The sequence below is a fragment of the Petaurus breviceps genome, unplaced genomic scaffold, assembly GCF_028583685.1.
Source record: "Petaurus breviceps papuanus isolate PSGF00001 unplaced genomic scaffold, PetGlider_PUasm1.0 90919, whole genome shotgun sequence".
Classification (NCBI taxonomy): Eukaryota; Metazoa; Chordata; class Mammalia; order Diprotodontia; family Petauridae; genus Petaurus; species Petaurus breviceps.
In genome coordinates this window covers 14,894,862-14,914,746 of record NW_027187378.1, presented here as the reverse complement: position 1 = coordinate 14,914,746, position 19,885 = coordinate 14,894,862, and the positions used below count along the sequence as shown (strand labels likewise).

The following is a 19,885-nucleotide window of genomic DNA, read 5'->3' as shown; positions in this document are numbered from 1 at the left end:
CTTGGCTTTTAAAGGCCTCCTTAAGTAGCCTCTTCCTATTGTTCCAGACTTCTTACCTTATTCATATCTGCCTCCTGGATTCCTTCAAGTCTCAACTAAAATTCCACCTTCCTCAAGAATCCTTTTTAGTCTTCCTTAATCTCTGTGCCTTGCCCCTGGGATTATCTCCAATTTATTCTGCATAGATCTCATTTGTACAAAGCTGTTTATATTGTTGTCTCCCCCATTCAAACTTAAGATTCTTGAGGTCAGGGGCTGTTTTTTGCCTTTCTTCATATCACCAGCACTTACTACAGTGCTAGCACATAGCAGAAAATTAATAAAAGTGTGTATGTTATGACTGTTATAATGTTCTCTCAGATATCCTTTTTTTGGTATTCCTGAGATTAGAGATGTTTTCTGTTCCTCTGGTATCTTCCTCTCCTTGAAGTGCTTTGCATATAAAAGGTACTTAATAAACTAATGCCTCAACACTCACAATTATGTTGCCTCAAGCATACATGTTCTATATACATTGGTTCAATCAGGCTATTTTCCAGTCTTTGCTCTCTTTAATGTCATTTCTACCTCCCCTATAAAACTGTGATGTTATAATCCAAGTGCAGTAGGTTATCTCCACTGTCTGCGATGGTAAAGAGTTGATTATAAAAACTTTGCTGTTATTTCCCATTTTTCATGAATTTGTGGTTCTCCTTCCATTTCATACTTAAATGTCCATTTATTTCATCTGTGTAGGGAACTCCTTCGATTAATGCAGGGTACAAATGCTCTACAACATAGAATCTTGTTCCAGGGCCTTGAAAGGTTAAAAGATTTGTCCATGGTCCTACAGCTAACATGTGTCAAACACAAGACGTGAACCTAGGTCTTCCTGATTCCAAGACTAGACCTCTAAACACTACATTATGCTGTCTCCCAAGATATCCATACATGAAAAATGGGTATTAATGCAAGAACGGTATAATTAAGACATAAAATTGGCAATTCATACAATAATACAGTGTTCACCAGAAAAGAGTAAGATCAATAAACAAAGGAATAGTCTAAGTCACAGGGGTAGGAAACCTGAGGTCTTGAGGTTATACTCCTAAAGAAGACAGGATAGAACAGATCTTGAAAATTAAGAGAAGGACATGCCAGTAACAGGAGCCACTTAATAGTTAGTTAAGAGTCTTAACTAAAAATAAAGAATTCATGTTGGGCAATAGGAGAAAATGAGGATAGATAAGTAGAATGGGGAAATATTATAGAGGATTCTGAATAACAGTCAGAATTTAGACTTTATCCTGCACCCGAGGTCTACTACAGATTTTTAAGCAGAGAATATGATGAAATCATTACTTAAGAAAGACTAATCTAAATGATAGTATGAAGGCTGGAATAGAGGATAAAGAGACAAGTTAATTGTAAGCAATCTGTGAAAGAATAAAAGGCAATTCAGCTTATCACTATAACCAGTTATTTAAGTGAGACCTGGCTTAGGCACAATCCTTGCTATATACTGTCATTGAGGCGTAGTGGAAAAGATATGAAAGTAATTCTAATTTTCTGCCAATACTATACTTAAGGAATACAATAAGACTTACCTTCATCCTTTTTCTTTTTTCTTTCTGCCTTCTTTTAAAACTTTCCTAAAACAAAAACATAATATTTAAATTATCAACTCGTATAATTTAGGATTATTAGTAATAATTTAGGAATTTTAGAGAGAAATGTTAAATATTGAAATCTTAATGCTACCAAGCTATCACTGCTCTGGATGGTTTCTATCATTCTAAATTTAAGTTCAGGCATAACTTTTGTTCTACATCAACCTGAAGCAAATACAGAAAAATAGGCCATAAACAATTATGTAGTGCATAGCTTTTGAAACAAGACATAAATCTTGAAAATTAAGATAATTTCATGATTGCACATGTATAACCTATATCAGATTACACGTTGTCTTGGGGAGCAAGAAAAAGGGGAGGAATTTAGAACTCAAAATCTTATAAAATTGAATATTAAAAACCAAAAAGAAATAAATTTTTGAAAAATAAAAAAAAGTAAGATTAGAAACAGAAAATTTAAAAGGCATTTAGGACCTTCCTAATATTTCCTAATACATCCAAGATAGTAGGTAATGAAGAGTAGGGAAATATATGAAGCAAAATAGTTTCCTTTCTATACCAAAAATGTAGTAGGCCTAAAAGGAAAAAGGATCTCTCTACACTGATCTGTCTAACCAATTTTACAAATTATGACTATGATTCTACTTTGTTTTACTGAAACACATAAAACCCTAAAAAAGTAAGATGTTTAAGTTCTTTGTTGACTAAGTTCAAAATATAACTAGTGTCCAATGCCACTCTGCTCCTCAAAGTGACAATGTTCAAATACCTCAAATGTTTAAAGTTACATTACAATATAAATAAGAATGTTTAAAAAGCTCACAAATGTTAATTACTGTTATTTTACATGCATTGTGATGTACGTAATGCTGTTAAAACATAGTATTTGGTTAGGTGCATGTAGCAGCACCAAAAGGTAGATTAGCAGTTAACTATAAGAATATACACTTTTAAAATGATCGTTCCCAAAGACATATGGTCCCCAAATGAAATTTGTCCTCTCATTTAATTTTTAAGCATGAAAAACCTTTCTTCACTACAAATTCATTTACAACTTGTCAAAAAGTGTTTTTAAAGGCAGCTTTCTGCTAAAATATTTCTTGACAGTATTAATACTTAACCTTTTGACTATTTGGAAAGGGCGTATAACAAAGCAACCCTTTCACTATCCTACCCAGTTAAGTTACCATGACAATAAATCTTAGAAAATGGAAAGGCAGTGTGTTATGAAAAACAAAGCAGTAGTTTTTGTTGTTAGCAGGGTACCACTTTTTTCTGTCCAAAATCAAGCCAACCTAGAGGTAGCTGGGAGGGATGGCAAAGGAATGATGGACCTGGGGACAGGAAGACCTGAGTTCAAATTCAGCCTCAGAAACTTATTAGCTATGTGACCCTGGGCAAGTCACTTAACCTGTATGCTTCAGTTTCCTCATCTGTCACATGGAACTAATAACAGTACCTATATCCCAGAGTGGTAAGGATCAAATAAGGTAAATATTTTTAAAGTATTTAGCAATGTGTAGCACATAGAAGACACTTAATAAATGAGACAGCCAGGTGGCACAATGGAAGAACTGATTTCAATTTAGCCTCAGACACATATGTAATGGGAATGGGAATTTGAAGATCTTTCCGGCCCCTTAATATGCCTGATGAGAATTTGAAGACCTCCCCTGCTTTGAAAGTAAATTCTGCCCCCAATAGGCTGAATGTAATCACATGGAGACAGTGATGGGAGGAGTTTGCTGAAGGGTGCAACAGAGCCCACAGGAAGCTTCCCTGCTTGGAAGATAAACTTTGCCCCATAACAGGCTGAATATAGTTACATGGAGCCTGCTGTGGGAGGATTTTGCTGAAGGGTAGAGCAGAGCCACAGGAAGCTGGCAGTGAGAGCTAGCAAAAGGGTGGGAAAGAGAGGAGCTCAGGCAACGAGACAGAGAGGTTTGTGAGTAAATATTTATCTTGTATTGGTGTGTGGGAATGCTGAAGGATGGCATGTCTCTCTGTGTTGTTATGGCTTGTTCATTTCTTTACTATTATGATGGAATCAACTTACTGGTTTTGGGAATCGGTTTTCTGGTGTCTAAATAAATGCTTTGGTTCTGTCCTCTATATGGAGAGTTTGTTATATTTTGTGATCGAATGTCATGTGATATTTATAGTCATGTTCTTTATCATGATTGTGGGCCCTGTAAATACTGCACTGGCAATACAACATACTAGCTATTTGACCTTCAGCAAGTCTCTTAACCCCTGTCTCAGTTTCCTTATCTGTAAAATGGGGACATCTATAAAATCTTACCAACAAGGATTGTTTTAAGGAGCAAATGAGCTGTTTCTAAGTGCCTAGGATAGTGAGTGGCACACAGAAGGCTCCATATGAATGTTTACTCCCCTTCCTTCTAGCAAAGGAAGCACAATCATTCTCACCTAGCTTAGAAGCAGCAGAAAGAACATAGATAAGATACCTACAAAACCTTTGCTCTCTCTTCTGAAGTGCCTTCTCTTTTCTGGCAGCAGTAAGCTATTCAAAGCTATGATTCTCCTACTTCTGCTTGCTCCCAGTTTTGCCACTGTCACCTGTCTGATTCTCAGTTTCCTCATTCATAAAATGAAGGGATTGGCCTAGAGATTGTCTCGAAGGTCCCTGCCAGCTTTAAATCCTATGATTATTCTAAAGCAATACCCTCCCTTCTCCTGTACTCTTGTCTGGTGACCAAATAACAGGCCCCTCTCTGACTCATGTCCAAGGTGAAGACTATTCTCTTTACACCTCTCTGAAGCTGGGTGATCAATCAAAAAGAGTGAGGTGTAATTCAAAACTCATCTTCTTTGCTGACATGCTTATTTGTCTATATCTTTAAAGTTCTAAACCTGCAAAAAGTCATTTTTATAGATCTATTTTTCTTTGAGATAGTAATTGTCCCCAAAACATATTACTATAAATATTCAGTACATAATCTTAAGAATAACTTCCTTTCCTGAGTAAGACTTAGGTACCACAAGCTAGAATTACTATCTAGGAAAGGGAGTCAACTGAGCCCTGAAGTCTTTTCCCAGAACAGTGTTCACAACAAAGGGCACAGAACATGGGAATAGGAGTCCTGATTTTCAGTCAAACATATCAAAGTGATATGCAAAGCTTCAGGAAGACAGCAAACCAGCAGAAATAACTGGTTAAAAGCTAAGGATCTTACATTTTATTTGTCTTTTTTATAAAAGAATATACCTAGTATTTCCAATTCTTAACATTTTGTTTAAAAAAAAAAGGAACAGTGTCAAATAAAGACTTTCAGTAATCATTTGCCTTTTGGAGAAACCACCTATTTTAAATTATCTTTTAAAAATTTCTTTTTAACACATCATCTACACAAACTGAAATCAAGTCTAACAAATTAGAGATGTGTTTAAACCAGGTTATCTAGGTCCTACTAGTGCTGCCATCTTTCATAGGTACTCTGCTTTCTCCCAGTCATTTTAAAGTAAACTGCTACTTTAACACTCGAAGGACCATTAAAAATATCCTCTATAAATACAGATGATAACTATCTATCCTTGAATTTCTTGCTAGGTGATTCTGCTTTGATTCTATTACACAATCATTACTGTAAAGATAGCTAGCATTTATGTACCACTTTAGAGTTTGCAAAGCACTTTATAAATATTATCTCATTGACCTCAGACACTTAACACAAAAACTAGCCATGTGACCTTAGGCAAGTCACTTAACCCCAATTGCCCCCCCCCCCCCCCCAAAAACAACAAATGAATATTATCTCACTTGATCTTTATAACAACTTGAGGATCTAGGTGCTATTATTATCTCCATTTTACAGATGAGTAAAGTGAAGCACAGAAAGATTAAATGAATTGCCCAGGGTCACATAGCTAGTAAATGTTTGATATTTCAACTCAGGTTTTCCTCCTCCAGGTTCAATAAGGGGCATTCTCTATACTCCAAATGTTAGAACGATTCTCCACATGGCTCTGGTCTTGAATGCTGATTCTGCATACTACATTCATGTAATTATATACCTTTCTTTTACCAGGAAAAGTAATGAGAAAAGAAGAGAACTTAAAAATAAAGGTGAGCTTCTGAAGCAGTCATTTGTCATGAATGTTACGAAAAACTCCTTTACAACATCACATTCTAAAAATGTAATCACTAATAATTTCTGATCCAATGTAAAAGTACAGAAATGGACTCAAAAGTGTTAAAAGCATTACAGAATATATTCTATTGAGGACATAAGGCATTTTAGCTACTGCAAAAAACTTTTACCTCATCATCCTTTCTCTTTTTAAAAATGCTATCTTCAACTTCACCAACAGCTAACATGATCATTTGTACTCTCTGTAGATTGACGTAACCACTCTCTGTAAGGTAGCCCTGAAAGTGATAAAAAAAAAAGGGGGGGGGGGGCAAAATTATCTACTTCAAAGAGCAAATACTTATTTTTCACAAGTTTTTCAAGTTAGAACTTACCCCTGTTTTATGTACCACATTTTTGTATATATTAACTAAACGGTCAATTGCTCCTTCCCTATAATAAAGAAACACATTAAGACTATTTTACTCAATAGATACAGAAAACTGTAAAATGTCATTCTTTTAATTTCACTGAAATTTACATACCTAATCTCCAAAGAGGGCAAATGTGGAAGGAAGTCATTTCCCACAAAGAAACACATGAAAACCCAGTCATCGATGCTCCTCTCAATATCAAAAGTAAATGGCAGGCTGGCCATAGTTAATTCTCTTTCTAAATACTGCACAAAAAATCCAACAGAAGTATAACAATTAAAGATATTAAAAAACAAATCAATTTACAATTACAATTTATAATGATTATTTCTGCATACCTCACGAAGCACATTTAGTCGAATGTAGATGAACTCTCCTTCTGAAGCAGGAAGACTTTCTTCAAACTGATCATGCTACAAGAAATAAGTTGAGTTATTAATTTCAAACATGTTTATTCTTTTTTAGAAGTAAATACTTTATTTTTTCCAATTACATGTAAAGATAGTTTTCAACATTCATTTTTTATAAGATTTTGAGTTTCAAATTTTTCTCCCTCCCTCCCCAAGATGGCAAGAAATCTGATACAAGTTAATACATGCACAATCCAAACATATTTACCTTAAACCTTGGACATTTCCAAAAGTATATATTCTGAAAGCATATTCTCTAAAAGAGGCACTTTCTAAGTTAAAAGCTTTAAATGGAACAAAGTACTGATGTTTTAAAAACTTGTTATTCTTTACAGCTGGAATTTTTCTAATTATGGCAAAATTCCCTTTTAATGAGTTTGGACATCAAAACCCATTTTAGTTTAATAAACTAAAATGCTTAGTGGTTCACTGTTATTCATTTAAAGCAGAATTCCTAACCTTACTTATTAGCAAGATCTACAGAGTTAAAAAGCTGTTACCACATTTCTCTCTCCACATTTAGCTAGAATTCCTATCACAGAAAGGAATATAGCAGTCAGGTGAGCCCTGCCAAAGGTCAGAGACTTGACTGTCAGCACAAAACCCCCTGCCTAATAATCTCAAACCTTCAGTAAAAACAAAAGCACTAAAAGCAGCTCCTTCAAACAATAATTTTTAATTTGGGGACAGGGAGGGGGAAGAGAAGAAATATCAAGTAACTACAACAGGACAATCTTGTAAACTACTAGTAATCCTCATGTTTTTGCTCTTATATTTTATACCTTAGCTTCACTAGAACTATAATGTTCTTAAGATACTAACAAAGTTTATCATTCAAAGACACTTCAGTAAGTGGTCACAGAAAAAGTGGTCAAACAACTCTTTTCTAATTTGAAAAGAAACAATTCTGAAGCCCTTACCTCTCCCTGTTTTTCCCTTGGCAAACCCTGGCAGTCCTTGACCTCATGCCCAAGTTGATTACAAAGACCACATGGTTTTGGCTTGTTGGGTTTGAATTCTTCCCTAATAATTGTAAAGTTTGGCTCATGTGTGGCAAGTCCAAGCATAATGAGATCAGCTATTAAATAAAAACACACACACATAAAAACAATAAAAATTAGAAATGATTAGGACATATGCTTTATTTACAAATGACACTAAATCCCTGGATGCCTAAGACAGCAAGAAAATTAGGTTTTCAATAATAATTAATGGTATTATACAATTTTACAGTAAGAAATGACATCAACAGTCACCTAGATTGGGGCGGCTAGGTGGCGCAGTCAGGAGGACCTGAGTTCAAATCTGGCCTCAGACACCTAATAGACACACACACGCCGTGTGACCTTGGGCAAGTCGCTTAACCCCAACTGCCCTCCAAAAAGCAAGAACAAAAACAAAAAACAGTCACCTAGACCAATCCATACCCAAAATATTAATCCCTACAAATAACCAAAAAATGGTTTTCCAGCCTCTGCTTGAAGAGCTCCAATGAGGGGAAATGCACTATCTCCTATGGCAGTTCATTCTACTTTGGACAGTTCTAATTGTTAGGAAGCTTTCCTGATATCAAACCTAGATTTGCCATTCTTCAACTTCTATCCATTTCTACTGATTCTGCCTTTTGGGTTAAACTGGACAAATCAAATCCTTTTTCCACATGAGAGCCCTACTAATACTGAAACTTAGGGCTATCAGGACCTTCTTTAATCTCCTTTTACTTAGGCTCAACATCTCCAGTACCTTCAACCAAGTGTGATACAAGAGATTCAAAGCCCTTCACCATCTAGTTAACCTCCCTGTAGATGCTCCAGTTTACCAATACCCCATTTTAAACTGTGAACAGAATGAAACAAAATCCCCCATTGTGGCCTGACCTCAGCAGAGCATAGGGAAAGATCACTTCCTTATCATGTAAGTCACACCTCTCTTACAGTAATTTGAGATTAGGTCCTTTGGCTTCTACTCCATGCTGCTAATATTGGCATTCTTCTAAAACCTCTTTATCTTTTTCAGACAAACTTCTGTCTAACCATGACTTCCTCAACTTGTGCTAAGTTTGGACTTTTTTATACTTCATAATGTACACAAAAGTAAAAAGAACAGACAAAACATTCCGACAGTCTAAAGAAAAATGAATGTGTTAACTACTAAATACATCTTTCAAAAATACAACTGTAAGAGGCTTGAAAAATAAATTGTCATTTAGGATTACTTTAAAACAAAGTTTCCTAAAAGAAAAAAAGAGATTATAAAAATTAAAGTGTTTTGACAAGACATGTGAAGCCTGTTAGGAGTCAAATGCATCAAATTTACTACCTAACTTAAAAAAAAAAACTATCAGCTTTCAAAGATTTGATCAGGAAAAGTTATCCAATAAGGAACTTACCATCTGCTCCACATAAGCAATGATGAGTGTTTGGGTCATGGTTAGGTTGAGCTAGGTAAAAGCAAAACAATATTTATCCAAGTTAGACTGAGTCAACATTTCAATAAAATAACCTTAAAAAACATTTACAATTGGATTTTACCTCTTTGTCTTCTAATATAATCCATGATTTTATGTTCTCCTTCACCAGGAGCACTAGCATCAGATAAAATAACCTGTAAAATAAAATGTACTTAGAACTTATACAATTAATCCATTCTCTTCTTCCCTTTGAAAACAATAAAACTAAACTTACATTTTAGTCTGAATTGATCACTTCTAAGATAATTCTAATCATTTAAGACCCTGTTAGTAAAGGGTTACTAAACTTTTCAGAATTGATGCCATTTTATTAAAAAAAAAAAAACCTAATACATTTGACCTAAATAGACATCAATCAGTTAACAGTCTGACGATCAATTTGTTATGTAGTCAAATTATTTTACAACAGGGGGCTTAATGACATTTTAAGTTACTCAAAGTATCTCCTCTCTCAGCTTCACGCCAATTTCTTTGGTTTCACCGCATCCCTTCACCAACTGCCTTCTCACCTTAAAGTGCCTCTAGTCCTGAATCCTTTCCAATTGGCAAGTTTTTCCATAGAACCATTACTTCAGGATGGGTTCTGGCCATCCATGCTCAACTCTCTTCTGGCTCCACTCTTGACTTTCTAGACTTTTACACCTTTCCCACTGAGTGGGCATCATACCTCCCCTTGCTTTTTAGCTCTCTTTATGTGTTGTCGTCTTCCATTAGAAGTTAGAGACTATATTTTCTTTATTTTATTTGTACTTTCAGTACTTAGTACATTACCTGGAATACAGTAAGCACTTAAGAGATATTCTATATAGCTATGTATCTTTCAAATAATGGTACTCACTTTAAAAAAATGACCAACTCACAAGAACTGTCTATTTTTAACAATTCCAGGAAGAAAAGTGGATTTGTCTGGAAAGACTGAAGTCAGCAAAGACTAATGAAAAGACTCACTAACCAACTAGGATTTTAAAAAGAAATGTACAATGTTCATCCTGTAATATAAGATGAATACAGAGTTGGAACATGCACCTGCAAAAGTATAAGGAATGCTGACATTCATAACGAATTGAGGCTGGAAAAGAAAGTCAAGAAAAACAAAAAGGGTTTTTAAAAACTGTAGTGGGAGAAAAAAATTAAGGAACATTTTGAGGTAGATGGGACTATAACAACTCACAAAAGTGAGGAGACAGAGTTGCTCAATTCTAATTTTGTTTCTGTTCGCTCTGCAAGGGATAAATACTGCTACATTGGTAACAAAAGGACAACTGGTACCCAATGTAAAAGGAGATTCATGCCTTGATGTATTCAAATCACCTGGCCCAGATGTACTATATACTTGGATCCTGAAAGAAATGGATGCTATTCCTCAGTCAATAATATTTGAAAGAACATGGAAAAAGGATCAGAAAAAGGCAAACGTCTCAATTTTCAAAAATGAGGTTAATGATTTTGATTTAGATTCCTAAAAAACGACATTAAAGAAACGGTTGGAGAAAATGAGGAAAAAGAGGGATGATTACAAAGAGGCAGCACATCTTCAAGAACTTCCAGGGCTTGCTAGTCTGATTTCAGATTCTTCAATAGGATTACTAAACTAGCAGATGAGGGAAATGCTATAGTTTACCTACATTTTAGCAAAGCTTTTGACAACATGTTTCATACTATCTCACGGACAAAATGGAAATATGGATTAGACAATGAAGAATATGGACCTGAATATGGATATGGACTCCATTCTAGCAGAGTGCCTTCAAGGATCTGTGCTGGTCTCTCTGATGTTTAACAAATTTATCAATGACCTGGATAAAGACACCTTCATCAAATTTAAATATGACACACATTTGGGAGGAAAAGCTAACATGGCTGGTAACAGTCATGAAACAAAGGTCTTTGATAAGCTAAAGCATTAGGCTGAATTTATCAGGATGAAATTCGACAGGGATGAACGTGAAGTCCTATATTTGAGTACATAAATCAGCTTCACAAGTTCAAAATGTAGGAAGCATGGTTAGACAATTAGTTGCGCTGAATACAAGCTCAATATAAATCAGGTGTATATTATGATAACCAAAAAAAAAATACATCAATATGGTCTTAGGCGGCATTATAGGGTGTACCCCTTCCAAGAATAGGGAGAAGATAATCTCACTGCACTCTGCTCCTGTCAGACCTCATCTGGAGTCTTGTATTCATTTCAGGGTATTAGAAAACAAACAGGATGGTGAAGGCCCTTAAGTTCATGTCAAAAGAGAATCAGTTGAAAGAATTAGTGATATTCAGCCTAGAAATGAGAAGACATTGGAGTATGGGGGGTAGAGAGAAAGTTGATATACCTCTCAAGTATTTGAAATACCACCATGTGGAACAATTACATTTTTCTGCTTGGCCCCAAAGGGAAGAACCATAGGTAATGGGTAGAAATTACAAAGAGGAAAATTTATGCTTGATTTGAGGAAAAATCTTCCTAACAATTGGAGCTATAAAGAAGTGGAATGGGGGTGGAGTCAAGATGGCAGAGTAGAAACAAGACTAGCGTGGCTCCCGCTCCCACCTTCTCCAATTCATGTAAAAAATGACTCTATACAAACTCTGGAGCCACAGAACCCACAAAATGACAGAGAGAAGCTAACTTCCCACTAAAGACAGTCTGGGGCCAATGCAATGCTCTGGGAGTCGAGAAAAAGAGGTCCAAAAAGCCAATTAGGAGAAGAATGCCTTAAAAAGCCAAATTTGCCAGATGGAAAAAGAATCTCAAAAGCTCACTGAAGAGAATCATTCCTTCAGAATTAGATTGGAGCAAATGGAAGCTAGTGACTTTATGAGAAATCAAGATACTATTAAACAGATCCAAACAAATGAAAAAATAGAAGGCAATGTGAAATATCTCATGGGAAAAACCACTGACCTGGAAAATAAATCCAGGAAAGATAATTTAAAAATTATTGGACTACCTGAAAGCCATGATCAAAAACAGAACACAGAAATTATCCTTCAAGAAATTCTCAAGGAAAACTGCCCTGATGTTTTAGAACCAGAGGGCAAAATAGAGGTTGAAAGAGTCCACTGGTCACCTCCTGAAAAAGATCCCAAAAAGAAAACTCCTAGGAATATTACAGCCAGGTTCCAGAATTCCCAGATCAAGGAGAAAATATTACAAGCAGCCAGTAAGAAATAATTTGAATATTGTGGAAACACAATCAGGATAACACTGGATCTGGCAGCTTCCACACTGAGGGACTGAATGGCTTGGAATATGATATTCTGGAGGTCAAAGGAGCTGGGATTAAAACCAAGAATCACCTACCTAGCAAAACTGAGTATCCTGTTTCAGGGGAAAACATGGTCAGTTAATGGAATAGAGGACTTTCAAGCATTCTTCATGAAAAAACCAGAGTTGAATAGAAAATCTGACACTCAGATACAAGAAGCAAGAGAAGCATGAAAAGGTAAACAGGGAAAAGAAATCATAAGAAACTTATCAAAGTTGAACTATTAACATTCCTACATGGAAAAACGATAATTGTAACTTATTAAACTTTTCTCAGTATGAGAACAGTTGAAAGGAATAGAAATGTGTGTGTGTGTGTGTGTGTACACACACACACACATATACATATGTATACATATATGTCTATATAGGAGGGTATATGGGCATATGAATACATATGTGAGTGTGTGTATATATGTGTACAGGTATACATAGAGAGAGGGCACAGGAGCAATTGAATAGGAAGGGATGATACTTAAAAGGTGAAATTAAGAGATGAGAGAGGAATATAATGAGAGGAGATGGGGAGGGATAGAATGGGGTAAATTATCTCATATAGAAGAGGCAAGGGAAAACTGTTACAATGGAGGGAAAGAATAGGAAGGCAAAAGGGAATGAGTCAACCTTATTCTCATTGAATTGGGCTTAGGGAGGGAATGACATACAAACTAAATAGGGTATCTCACCCTACAGGAGAGTAGAGGGGAAGGGGATGAGAGGGGGGGATGATGGAAGAGGGGTAGGGCTAGGGGGGGGGGAGTTGGAAGCACCCACTTTTGAAAAGTGACAGGATCAAAGTAGAGAATAGAACAAGTTGGGGGTGGGATAGGATGGGGGTAAATACAGTCTTTCACAATAGATCCACTATGGAAATGTTTTGCATAGCTACATATGTACAACCCATATTGAATTGCTTATCTTCCCAGTAAGGATGGGTGACGAGGGAGGAAGGGAAGGAATCTGGAATTCAAAGTTTTAAAATCAAATGTTTAAAAAAATATATATGTATATATATATATATATATAAAATTATTATTATTATTTTACATGTAACTGGGAAATAAAATATACAGGTACTGGGGCAAAGAGATCCACCGTGCCCTACTGGAAAGTCGGAGGTGACATGGGGGAAGGTATGGGAAAGAGCAGATTGGGGGAGGGGATATTCAGTGGGATCGTTCTTTTGGAGTGGTGGGTAGGGGAAAAATGGGGAGAAAATCTGTAACTCAAAATCTTGTGTAAATGAATGATGTAAACTGAAAAATAAAAAAGAGGAAAAAAAAGAAGTGGAATGGTTTGGCTTCCTTCCTTGAAGGTCTTTAAGCAGAGAGTGAAAAATCACTTGCCAATGTCCATTTCTACTTTCAAATTCTGTGATTCTGTATTACCAGAGGATATAACATTTATTATACGTTTCCTGCATTCATTTAAGAGTATGCATCTAAGTGCCAATTTTGTTAGGTTCTGGCAAGGAAAACCTCAGACTTGGCAACCAAGAAATGAATGTAACATGCTACAGCAATTCATTAAAACCATCTATTAAGCAAAGAAAGTGCTATGATTTGCAATGTTGCTCAGGAAAGATACCATGGTATATCGGCTAGAGTGCTAGACTTGGAATTAGGGAAGACTGGGGTTCAATTCCTGCCTCTGCCACCAGCCATATGGCTACATACAATCATTTAGCCTATGTAAGTCAGTTCCTATATCTGTAAAATAGGGATACTACCTATAGTATCTACTTCATAGTGCCCATGAGGCTTAAATGAGACAATAGATGTAAAATGCTTTGCAAAACATTTAAAAGTACTGCACAAAACTCACTTATTATTATTACTGGTGGAAGGAATATCCTTAACAATGAAATTATGTATTCTTAAAATATAGTTAAAACAGGGCACCATTCCTAATCTACAATATAACAGAAAATATAAGCACATATAATTATGTAGCCATAAAGGAAAAGTTTGTAAATATATATTTTTACTACTTTGGTATCAAAATGTCTACAAGTTATGGCAAGTTTAGGCAACCAAAGTATAGGCATCTGTTTATGTCAAAATCCAATTAATCTCTATCTTAAGGGCTTTTATTATGTCTATAATAATAGACAACTCTATTACCCTGATATTTTACTTGTCACTGCCCTTTAAAGTAATTGTTTAAAATAAATGGGATTATTTAATGTCTCCAAGCAATGATGATAGAATGATGAAATATGTCTCTAGAGAGAAATTTAAACTGTCACTCATTATAGAAATTCTGACCTTTCCAATAAAAAGCCGATCCAAACACCCATTTATGGCAACTACATATAAGCTTTATTTTTCTTCTGGGAGAATACACATGTATATGGAAATTCTCTCTCTCTTTGTTCAATCCCACACCACACACACACACACACACACACACACACACACACACACACACACACACACACACACACACACACACTCTTTCTCTCTCTCAATTCAATTCCACCAAAGTCCAGGCAAATACAATCACAATGATTTAAATATCAAAATATGAAACTTACTGTCAGATTTTTCCACCCAGGGTCACTATTTAAACGGTCAGCAATGTAGTATCGAAGGCATTTAGCAAGATTGTCCATGAACTCAGTTCCCTAAAAGACACAGAAGAAAATATGTTAACCTGTCATTTTAGAGTTAGTAATAGCTAGAAAAGTACAGGACTACTTACTGGTGTAATACAATTGCTGTCAAATCTTTCTTTGATCTCTTCTGGAGGAAGAAAGCCACCTGGGGAAGAGAAATGTTTTGTTCCCACATTAAAAAAACTGATCCAAAGAGCTGAATAATTAACAAAATATTAAAGTAAGGAACAAAATGTACAACTCAAAGAAACTGAATCCCTTCATCTCAAGTCACATTTACCATTTAAAAAAAACCTCCACCAAAAATAAATTAATAGCTTGGGCAAGACTACATTAAAATATGTAGTACACAAACAAAAAAATTCAAAGATTTAATAACATCAATAAATCCTTCATGCTATGTAAATAAAATTATGCATATTGCGTAAAGGGCATGCACCTACATGCTATACACATTAAATTCAGATAAATGAGCACTGCCAAGCAAATATGAAAAGCTGAGTTAATCACAAGTTAATAATTTTGCCTGAATATATAATTTCTTTTTTTTGTTTGAGGCAACTGGAAGTTAAATGACTTGCCCACGGTCACACAGCTATTACATGTCTGAAGCTGGATTTGAACTCAGATCCTCCTGATTTCAGAGCTGGTGCATTCTAACCACTGCGCCACCTAGCTTCCCTAATATATCATTTTTTTTTTGGCCATTTTCTGACTAGTATTTTCTCTCTGTACTAGTGATCAGCCCTCTCTCAAAGTATTACAAATTCTTAATTTCATGTTATTTTTCAAAACAAATGTAATCACATAGACAACAAAGATATCAATAAAATCAAAAGACAGTGTCACGTATATAAACAAGCTAGTTGGGAAACAATATTCTAGCAAAGTTAACATATAATTTTTTTTTATTTTTATTTTTTAAGCAATCAGGGTTAAGTAACTTGCTCAAGGTTACATGGCCAGTTATTTCTTGGTGTGGTGCTAAGTGTCTGAACCTGGATTCGATCCCCAGGTCATCCCGACACTGGAGCTGGTGCTCTTACTCTCTGTGCTACGTGGCCACCCCAGTTGACATATAATTTAACAAAGAAAACTGCAACATAAAATGCAAAATGTTTTTTAAAAACTACTAATCGGCATAGTTCTTTGCTGAAAAGTAGGAAGAACCCTAAACAAGAGTTCAGAATTATTTTAGAGGTTTCTAAGTTTAATGTTGTTATCCATTTCCTCTAAGTTATTTGTCTGAATTTCTAATTCATTTAGGTAGCAGAACCAACAAAAGCACACCCTTATGAGCACACTCACACTTCACTATCACCTCTTCCTTAAGGTGGTAGGGTCTGATATATACCTCCCCCTCTATTTAATGTATGTGTGCATACACATGTATGCACATCTACAGGTTTTTATAAATAGGATAAATCATTGTGGCTGGTGACATTCTGCACAAAGAACAACTTGGAAGAGGGAGGAACTTAAAATATCCATTCAATACAGAGACAGATCTTTCTTACCACCACAAAGAGAGACTTGCCAAAGCTTCTCAATAAACCATTTAAGTGTTCTGTTCCTAACTTAATAGTGAACTACAGGGAAAATTAGGTAGAGATAATAAATGACATGAGAGATTTTTTAAGTGGCCTAAAAGAGGAAGCAACAAAACTTGTTCCCGAAGGCGAAATATGACCTTGAGGTGTTTCAAGTTTATCCTTTGATAAACTTTAAACTTAAGGAAAAACATTTTCTTGCTAAGAATTAGTAAAACCACTTAGGAGTAAATGGCTAAAAGAAAAATGAAATTTAACAAAAAAATTTTTACCTTTTGACAGTATTTCTTCCCTGACTCGTTGCTTTTCTATAGTTGCTTCCATTCCTTCCTTTGATGCTCTAAACCTCCTGGAACGCTGCTGGTTCATTTTAGCACGTGGAGCCTGAGAGCAAAAATGATTGTTCAGCTGATAACATGCACAGTTAGCATACTACTAAGTGCCAGGAACTTATCTGGGTAACGGGGATTCAAAGAAGAAAAAAGAAGATACAAGGAGTTCTATCTGTTAGGGAAGACAATATGTATGTACATGTATAAGTATGTGAAAAAAATATATAAAATAAATATATTAGGGGTGGCCAGGTGGCTCAGCGAGTAAGAGCACCGGCTCCAGTGTCGGGATGATCTGGAGATCAAATCCCGGGCTCAGATACTCAGCACCACACCCAGAAATAACTGGCTGTGTAACCTTGAGCAAGTTACTTAACCCCAATTGCTTTAAAAAAAAAATAAAATAAAACAAATATGTTAATACAAGATAATTTTATTTTTTAAGTTGGGAGACATTATCAGCTGGGGAGATCAGGAGAGTCTGCACGTAGAATATGACAGATGCAGAGCTGAGAGGAAAGTACACCCCAGGCAAAGGGTAAAGGCACAGAGAAGGGAGGGGTAGAAAGGGTGGGGGTGCACTGGGAACAGGACAGCTTGGCTGGATCAAACAGCATATGAAGGGGAATAACATGTAAAAAGCCTGGAAAGGAAATTATAGGTGGGAAGCCAGGCTATGAGAGTTTTGCATTTGACTCTAGATATAATATGAAGCCAAGGCATAGTTTCTTGAATAGAGGAATGACATGGTCAGACCTGTACTTTAAGAAAATCGCTCCACCAGCTGTGTGGTAGACACATTGCAAAAGGAAAGATTTCAGGTACAGAGACCACTAAGGTATCTAATGCAACAGTCCAGTGAAGAAGGGATGAGAATTTGAACTAGGGTGGTGGCTGTATCAGTAGAAAAGAAGAAAAAGAAGAAAGACTTGAGAGATATAGTGGAGCAAAACATTATAACATTTGGCAACTGACTGGGTATGTGGGGAAAGGAAGAATAATGAAGGATAATACTAGTGTTGTATATATGAATGACCAGAAAGATGAGGCACTTAACAGAAATAGTATAGTCAGAAAAAGGTAACAAAGAGAAGAAAAATATCAGTTTATAAACATTTATATATGACATGGAGGGAGAAACATAAGACATATTCAATAACTCCAATATTTGACAAATTTTCTATTAATAACAGAACGTACTGTTTAAAATTATAAATCACAAACTGCATAGCTTAACTGAGAACCCAAAAAAATGAAGTCAGGGAGGTGGGTAATAGTTCTATGACTCAAAAGTGACTATCCACTATGTCACAGTGCCTTTGAGGGACCTCTTTTTTTTTTTTTAAAGCAATCGGGGTTAAGTAACTTGCTCAAGGTTACACAGCCAGTTATTTCTGGGTGTGGTGCTCTTACTTGCTGTGCTAACTGGTCGCCCCTAGGGACCTCTTAAAAGACAAAAGAAAGGAGTAAATAAAGATCTGTGTTTAGGTCCCGTCCAATGAAATCACAGGTCTGGACCAAAACAAAAGAAAACACAAAAGATTCACAGTCAGACTCAGAGATACCTTATTTTACAAGATAAAAGCTGTTTTAAGATATGAGAGTTTTGCAGAAGAAAAGAAACAAAGATCACTTCAGGTTGTGGGATTATCAAAGAATGCTTAATGGAATGCTTTGATGCTAAAGTAAAATTTCAACAGGAAGAAATTTTACTTCTGTTTGTTGGGAGGAAATTCTAAGCAGAAAGAAAATAGAGTCCCAGATGATGCTGGAAAGTACCTCTTCTCAAACCCCAAAATAGTAAAACAAACATCTTCTGCAGGTTCAGATATAATTAATTGTACCCCAACTATCTATCTCTGTGACAACTCCTAGCCACCCTAATTGCCTATGTCCAGTTTTATAATTTGATTTCACCCTTTCCAGAAGGAAGAATATTAGAAAAATTGAACAGGAAGTGATAAAGTTTTGAAGCAAAAGCAGAGAAAAACATAAGTTAGTATATAAACCTGAATTCATCAAATTCAACTTTGAGATGAGCAATTTGGATTCTAGTGCTAAAGAATTCTAAGAGATTCAGGATATATACACTTTGGGGACATTAGCTTCCTTATCTGCAAAATGAAAATACTTGCCTGGATAATTTCCAAAATCCCTTCCAGCTCTAGAATTCTATGTTTCATAAATATAGTAACCCAACACTGAGAAAATTTCCATTTTCTTGATGAACCAGAAGACTAATAATATAGGAGAAACAGGTCTTTTCATATTCAGGAAAAGTTCCAAGACTGAGATCCAAAAAAAGATAGTCACAAACCAACTTATTCAGACTGTATCCAACTTGACCCTATCCATATGTTCCAAGGATTTCTATTTAAGGCTAACAAACTAGTACTTTATGGAGATGGATCATTATAATCCATTATTTCTAGACCTGTACTAATGCTCAGGGCCCTGCTGTTACTCCCCATTTCTGGAGTCCCTCCCTGACCATTCTCAATCCTGGGTTCCTTCTAGTATGTGTAAGCCCACAATAAGACAACAAAATAAATCCCCATATAATAAATGCTAAATTATAATACTGCCTACTAATCGGTACCGTCAATTGAGTTTAACAACAAAATGTGAAGATGGCTTCATTGCGTACCATAATTAAGGGTTAGGTAATGAGAAGAAAGGTATACCCTAGGAAGAACTCCAATCATTATGAAATGGACTACATAGCAGAAAATAATGTATTTCCTGTCCTCCCTTTTGCCTTACCCAAGAGAAAAATGTAATTACTAATTAAAATAAGTGAACAATATTTTTACTCTAGCCAAGTATTTTTATTGAGTAAACAGAACTTAGAGGGTATTTGATAATTCTCACTTACAAGCAGTCTGGACTCTCAAAACCAAAATTATTCTAGTCCTAGGGAGCAGATAAGGAATGGCACTGAAACCATAGTAGTTACACTGGTCTTATTCATAATGTGTAATTCTTATTATGTTTATTTACATAAACTTTTCAATCTTTTCTAACTTTAGTCAATGGGTATCATCATACAAAAGCAGTAACTTATAGTGGCCCTGGGCTTTTAAGGACTCAAAAAAAGTTCTCATTA

At 35.6% G+C, this 19,885-nt stretch overlaps 1 protein-coding gene across 2 annotated transcripts in view; it reads right to left on the bottom strand.

Moving 5' to 3' along the window:
* The window catches only part of XRN2 (5'-3' exoribonuclease 2), a 109,210-nt gene that overhangs the window by 54,975 nt on the left and 34,350 nt on the right, over nt 1-19,885 (bottom strand). For both annotated transcript variants that reach the window (XM_069075505.1, XM_069075506.1), the window contains 11 exons: nt 16,720-16,831; nt 14,984-15,042; nt 14,817-14,906; nt 9,077-9,149; nt 8,935-8,985; nt 7,466-7,623; nt 6,474-6,548; nt 6,247-6,380; nt 6,097-6,154; nt 5,893-6,000; nt 1,587-1,631 (listed from right to left, as the gene is read on the bottom strand). In XM_069075505.1, coding sequence (XP_068931606.1) covers nt 1,587-1,631; nt 5,893-6,000; nt 6,097-6,154; nt 6,247-6,380; nt 6,474-6,548; nt 7,466-7,623; nt 8,935-8,985; nt 9,077-9,149; nt 14,817-14,906; nt 14,984-15,042; nt 16,720-16,831 — 963 coding nt within the window. The remainder of the gene's footprint in view (nt 1-1,586; nt 1,632-5,892; nt 6,001-6,096; nt 6,155-6,246; nt 6,381-6,473; nt 6,549-7,465; nt 7,624-8,934; nt 8,986-9,076; nt 9,150-14,816; nt 14,907-14,983; nt 15,043-16,719; nt 16,832-19,885) is intronic.